The following is a 6,648-nucleotide window of genomic DNA, read 5'->3' on the forward strand; positions in this document are numbered from 1 at the left end:
GTTGACATAATTTTCTTGCATGTTAACATAATTTATCTTGCATGTAGGGGGCAGAAATATGCCACCATACTATGCCCAATATCAAAAAGATGTATGCAGGCTTCTAAAAATTATTCGCATTTTATTTTCAGTGTTTCTTTTCTATTGACGAATGAGTAGACATGTACTTGTACTAAATAAGCCTTGTAAACATGAGAGCTGAAGGATTTTCTGCTGATAAACTATAATATGGCAGGGGAATGGGGACAGTTAGACACTTAATATCACGATATGATAAGCGATCTGAGAGCCATATCTTCTCCCTGCTGTACTGCCATCATGTTGTTTGCGGTAATTTTTCTTCTAAGTGTCACCAGTGCTCAAGGTTCGATCACTTGTTTTTTTATGTTTCTTTGAAGATGTGATGCAAAAGAAGCATTAATTAATTGTCTTTAATTTCTCCTGAGGGAAGTTTACAAAAAGTGTAAACCAAGACCGCCATTTGATGCCTATGTAATGTTACGTCTGTTTTATGATGCGCTGACGAGCTTTTGCCGTTAAAATTTGTTTAATGATAGTTCCAATTTTTTTTAAAATCTGGGAAATAATATTAAGTCCATTGTCCTTGTTGGCTCATTATACATGTAGTTACATAATCCTAATATTGATTTCCTTTTCTTTCTTTTCATGCACTTCCAATAAAATATTATCATTATCAAGGGAAATTTCTTACTTACGTTCTACGGGAAAGATTTAATGATGAATCCACCAAAAGATATAAAACTTTACGTGGATTATGATATAAGAGAAACTTGAATTCCATCGTGCAAAGGAACTACGTTTTACAATTAGACTTTTTGGCTATTGGAAAAAAGTACTTGACTATTGGATCGTGCGTTTAAGGTTGTTTAAAAACTAAGGTATGCAATATATTTTTAACAAATCAAGACATTCATTCATGGAAACTCATAAAAATTTGTAAGGTGGATCATCAGCTTAAGAAATTTTCATTTGAAATAAGTAATATAATATATTATGTTTTTTGACTCCTTATATCTAACAATAACTTCAGAAAACGATTATGTTTTTTAATCACAGTTAATTTTGAATGCAGGTAGAAAACAATCGGCCCTTCATTTCTTTAAGTGTAACACAAGAATGAAATATATGAAGATAACGAGCAGTGTTCACCTTCAAAGTCCATAAAACAATACAAAATAGGAGCAGACCAAACACGTACAACAAAAACTACACAGGTGGGATCAGGTGCTATTTAGGATAGAGCATCCCCTGTGGAAAGGTCACAAAGTATTGACATCGACATTAAAAAATGCACGAATAATTTTTTTTATTTATCAAACTTATCCTTTGATATGTTTTTCAGGCGGTTGGTATGACAGATATGTCAAGTTTTTCAACGAGACCTTGCCGAACAATAGTACACTTATGGAGCAGTGGAGAACTCATTTAAAATTATGGCACGAAAATGTGAGGACATTTCTTCTTTAAATATAATTTTCATAAGCATGACGACAGCTTAAAATATATTAAGCATAATATAAAAATTGGTCTGGCCGCGTATTCAATTATATTGAAACAAAACTGAAGTTAAGCTGCATGTATGGAGACTTGGATCCAATATTATAAGTTGACTTCAGATAAGCTAACGATAGAATATTTCCATTGGTATCAAATACCACTTGTCATTAAAGAATTATTCATCCATAATGAAGCTGTATATCTGGGACTCATTTTTATTAATTTTGTTTCAAACACATTGTTAAAATATTCTGGAGAGCATCGAAAAACATACACAATGTTTCCCCCTAAATTGTAGGGCAGTCGCAGTAAAAGATATCCAATTCCAAGCTTTGAGTGTCATAACACCCACCCACACAATGGCCATCATGCAACAAGTGGTAAGTTTGTATGTTAAAATAGTAAGATATTTCATGTGAGAAAAAGTACTGTAAACCAAATATTATTAATTTTATCCTTTATTCGCGATTCCCAAGTTCGTTCGACGATTAATTCTCTCGACTGAGAAAATATGAATACAAAGCTGAATAAATGATTCGCGGCGATTAATATTTGCAAGTTAAAGTAAGTCGCGAAACTCGCGAATATTTGTCGCTTGCAAATAAAAGTTGGTTTACAGTACTATTTTATAGAACGTTTATACCAAATTATCAAAATTAGTTTGAAAATTAAACTTTAAATTACATTTTTCAGTTCGCTATATATCCTTTCTGGGAAATGACAGCGAAATTTAATGCTACGACTTTCATTTAATGAAAGTAGTGCATATATTTTTGATAGATTTTTTAAATTGATTTTAAGTTCATGATCTTCATCCCGGAGACGTTCGTATCATTGCTGCCATGGGAGATTCCCTTACGGTAAGAAATAAATTTAATTTCATTTAATAATTGAATTAATTACTTGAATAATAAGTACCTACTTAAGAAAATTTTTATCCGGAGAAGTTATATACCTTATTTTAGAATGCTTAATAAAATTGAATCCTAAAGACAAACTTTTATCATTTAGCATACATTGTATATTGCTGATTTTCCAACACTTCATATAATATGTATAAGTGGTATATAAAACTACACGTTTTGTACTGTACCCTACTTTTGAAAGTGATCATGCCTTTGAACTCAAGTACAGTGTAGATGTTAAATAGATTACCAAGGAATATGAAAAGATTCTTTGAATCTAATGTATTATCAATCTTCACTTATTTTCTGTATCTTGAAAACTGAAATTACACAATTTCTTCACTAACATCATCTTATGAAAAATATAGATACTTTATCTTTTTTGCTTTTATTTTTTTTTAAATGTCAAGGCTGGTAATGGTATTCTTGCGTCCAACATCATTGGAGATTTCATTGAATACAGAGGTCAAGTTTGGAGGTAAATAGCGATTATTCATAAATGATAAAAGGCTATTAATATCCTCAATTAAATAAAACCTTAACCTTTTAATGTAAATATATTTCGCCTATATATCCTAAGTTTTCAAAATGATTTTCTCCCAAAGCATTGGTGGTGATGGAGACCTTAGCAACACCATTACATTACCAAGTAAGTCAAATAATTCAAAAACGTTAACATACTAAAATTTATATTTTTTGTTAAATAAAATGGAATTATTCTTTAGAATTTGATCGATGTTTCTTATCTTTATTATCATGTTATAAATTTTGAATTTACTAGGGGGAGGTAAATGCAAAATTTACAACATGATCATAGTTAATTATCATGTTGTAAATTTTGCATTTACCCCCCGGTAGTAAATTCAAAATTTACAACATGATACTATATATACAGATATTCTGGAGAAATTTGGTCAGTTCCTATGGGGTCAATCCTATGGGACCGGAGGAGTGGGGACTACGAACTCCATGCTGAACTACGCTGATCCCGGTGATGTGTCCGCGTACGTCTTTATTATTTTAAAGATTTTTTTCTTTATACGCTCTGTTTTTAAGGACAATTTCTGTTTATCATGTACAAAATCGCTAGCTAGCAAACGTAACGCATACTAAAACAAAAGGTTTGTACGCTCTTTTTCACCCCAAAATCAAAAATTTACATGATACTTTTAATGCTTTTATCTTTGCTAAAAGACAAATACGCATGTCTGAAATCTCACGATTGAATGTAGAACAATGGTTTTGCAACGAAGAAATCACGATTTTACAACTTTTTATAGAAATATGCCCGGTCAAGCTAATGCGTTGGTACAAAGACTGAGGACGGACACGCACGTGCGATTTAATGACGATTGGAAAGTACTGACGTTGTTTATCGGCGGAAATGATCTTTGCGATTATTGTCACGACCAGGTACTTCTAAAAAGCTTCTGCATTATTATGTTAGTGATTTATAAATGGATATTTAACGAAAATTTTGTATGCTCAGAGGACATGCATACGAATTTCTTGTCTAATAGTGCATTTGCCATCAGCACATAGTATGGGTTTTGAAAGTTGGGGAATTTGATGAAAAGTTTGGTGAGGTGTGAAAGCAAACAAAGAAAAATACAACTTTCCTGAAAGGTCTTTGATAAGCAAAAACAAAAGGGCCGAGACGGGTTGTCAAGTACATTGCCATTACTGTACTTGCGGTCTGAGTCAATGGTTAGAATGGAGAAAAGAACCTACTATATATATTTTACAGACAATTGACTAATACTTGTAGATTGTTTCATTTCTATGTGAAAATATTTTCAAATATTTATAAAACTAAATTTTGTAACAGGCTGGCTACTCAGCTGCCAACTACATCAAACACATTCGGGATGCCTTGGATATTTTACATCGGGAGGTTCCGAAAATGTTCGTTAACCTGGTAGAGATATTTGACATTGCTCCCATTGCAGCCATGGATGGCGGGTTCATTTGCAATCTCGTCCACAAGTACGAAACCACGAATGTTTATTTCTCTTACACTTTTTTTTAAAATACCCGGTATTTATAAATCCTATCAAATGTCAAAAAAGTAGCTAGTGTAATTCAATCCAAGGGTTGAAGCATTGATTCTATTTGCTAACAGTGTTGTGTGTGACTGCGGCCATAACAAAGCTAACTCTCAGATGTTAAGAAATGCGGCCATTGCTTATCAACAGGAACTCCGGAATCTGGTCAACTCAGGACGATACGATACACGGGATGATTTCACTGTCGTCCTTCAGCCCTTCTTTAAGAACACTGAACCACCAACCTTAGTAAGGATTTTATAAATAATTCAATGCTTTACTTAGCATTTCTATTTTTTCCTGCAATATATAGACTTAAGTTTAGCCATACTTTCAGTGACCAATTTTAATACGTAGTAACATACATAATTTGAAATCTAAAACGTCTGCTGAGGTAAACTTATGCTTTACAGTTCAAATTCAAATAGCATAATATTTCTTGGGAGTTACATGTAGTCTTAAACTTGACATAAACATTAATAAACCCTTTACTTCACTTACACTTTACCAGGGTACCGGTTCCATTGACTTGAGTTTCTTCTCTCCTGACTGTTTCCACTTCAGCCAAAAGGGACAGTTTGCTGCCGGACTCTCACTCTGGAATAACATGGTAATATTTTGTAAAGTTAAGCCTGTACAAAACTAAAGCTTTGGCTTGTATAAGAAGCCACTAATGCCAATGATTTTATTTTGTCAGTTGGAAGCACCCAACTTTAAACAAGAACAGTGGCATCTGTATGGTGACTTCCATTGCCCGGGAACACATGTAAGTTTTCTTAAATTTTCACAGTTTAAAGGGATACTAACTCCTCCAATGCACCTAATCCCACCTCTACATTTTGTAGCGGTTCATGTTTTATACCCGAATTGTTTATAGAGTTTTTTCATTCATTAATTACAAAACTATGAAGATCTTTCCTTCTTCACATTTAGAATTATATTTAGTTCAAATCACGGATACTTTTTTTTATAGTGGACTGTATTTCTAATGGTGATGTTACATTTGAAGCTGTATTCTTTTGCAGGCTGGCCACGACCACTCTTTCTTCACAACCTACAAAAATTAAGATTTTTTTTCTGTGAAAAAGGTGAATTGTTAATATTTAAGGAAATAAACATAATGTAACATGTATATATTGAAGACATACTTTTGTTTTTATCATGGTGAAATATTACTATATTTTTTGATAAATTGATGTAAACATACAACATAGTTTAATTGTTTATGTAAAATGATGAGTTATATCCTTTTTTTAATAATTACTTTTGTGCCATTATTCCATCTGTCTGTCCAAGTCTATCCATTAAGAATAATATAACATATTTACTTCGTGGGTCTCTCAATACCTTGAAAACAACAAAAATTAACCCACCCACCCCTGAAAATGTCATTTTTTTGTACATTTTTAAGTAATATACACAGCAAATTTAATAAAATAACCATAAATATATGAGTTTACACTAATAAAGGCTTCGTTTTGGAGAGTTAGCAATTTAACATTTACAATGAACCTCCAATGAGATAATTAGTTAAATAAAAAGCAAATTTTGATTTAACGACTTTGGATCCTGATATTTAAAGTCAAACTTTTTTTCTCAAGTATATTTTTAGTTTCTACACACATAGCTTAGTTAAAAATCAAATCCAAAAATGGGGGTCAATATGCTTCTTTTGGCGCTACAGTACGTTAATTATGACCTTTTTGCACTGAAATTTGTGTCTTGATAAAAAATTACATCTTTGACGTACGTTTTCCCTCAAATATTTTTATACAATTAAAGCATGGAACAAAATAAACTGTGAGTCTATTGTAAAAAAGACACTTAACTTGTGACTAAGGAGAAGTTTCCAATTGCCTCGCATAATTAATTATTTGACCTTTCTGCACTCACAAAACGTGATTTTTCTGGCATTGAATTTTTATAAAGCAAGAAAATTATTTTAAAGTCTTAAACTTTTACTGAATTTAAGCAGAGAGTCAAAGTTATCTTAAATATTCAGAAAAGAACACCAAAATTGGGGGGTATATGACATAATTTTTTAAATATTACTAAAAACGTGTCAATTTACGTTAAATTTGGCTCAATTTCCCCCCAGATTTTCAGAATGTATTTACATATATTTGTCAAACTTCGTTGAAAGAATTCATAAGAAATAATTTTATAGATATTTCAGAACC

General features: G+C 31.9%; 1 protein-coding gene across 1 annotated transcript; it reads left to right on the forward strand.

Moving 5' to 3' along the window:
• The first annotated feature begins 226 nt into the window (after positions 1–226).
• LOC134261345 (phospholipase B1, membrane-associated-like) lies at positions 227–5,592 on the forward strand. Its single transcript, XM_062743785.1, has 13 exons — positions 227–364; positions 1,364–1,467; positions 1,817–1,898; positions 2,320–2,378; positions 2,834–2,901; positions 3,029–3,072; positions 3,319–3,427; positions 3,704–3,836; positions 4,252–4,409; positions 4,546–4,717; positions 4,980–5,078; positions 5,166–5,234; positions 5,494–5,592. The coding sequence occupies exons 1-13, from the start codon at positions 271–273 to the stop codon at positions 5,533–5,535; spliced, it is 1,233 nt and encodes a 410-aa protein (XP_062599769.1). The 5' UTR covers positions 227–270; the 3' UTR covers positions 5,536–5,592.
• The last annotated feature ends 1,056 nt before the right edge of the window (positions 5,593–6,648 follow it).

The sequence above is a fragment of the Saccostrea cucullata genome, unplaced genomic scaffold, assembly GCF_032062105.1.
Source record: "Saccostrea cucullata isolate Sc308-1 unplaced genomic scaffold, CSIRO_AGI_Scuc_v1 ctg356, whole genome shotgun sequence".
NCBI classification, from domain to species: Eukaryota; Metazoa; Mollusca; class Bivalvia; order Ostreida; family Ostreidae; genus Saccostrea; species Saccostrea cuccullata.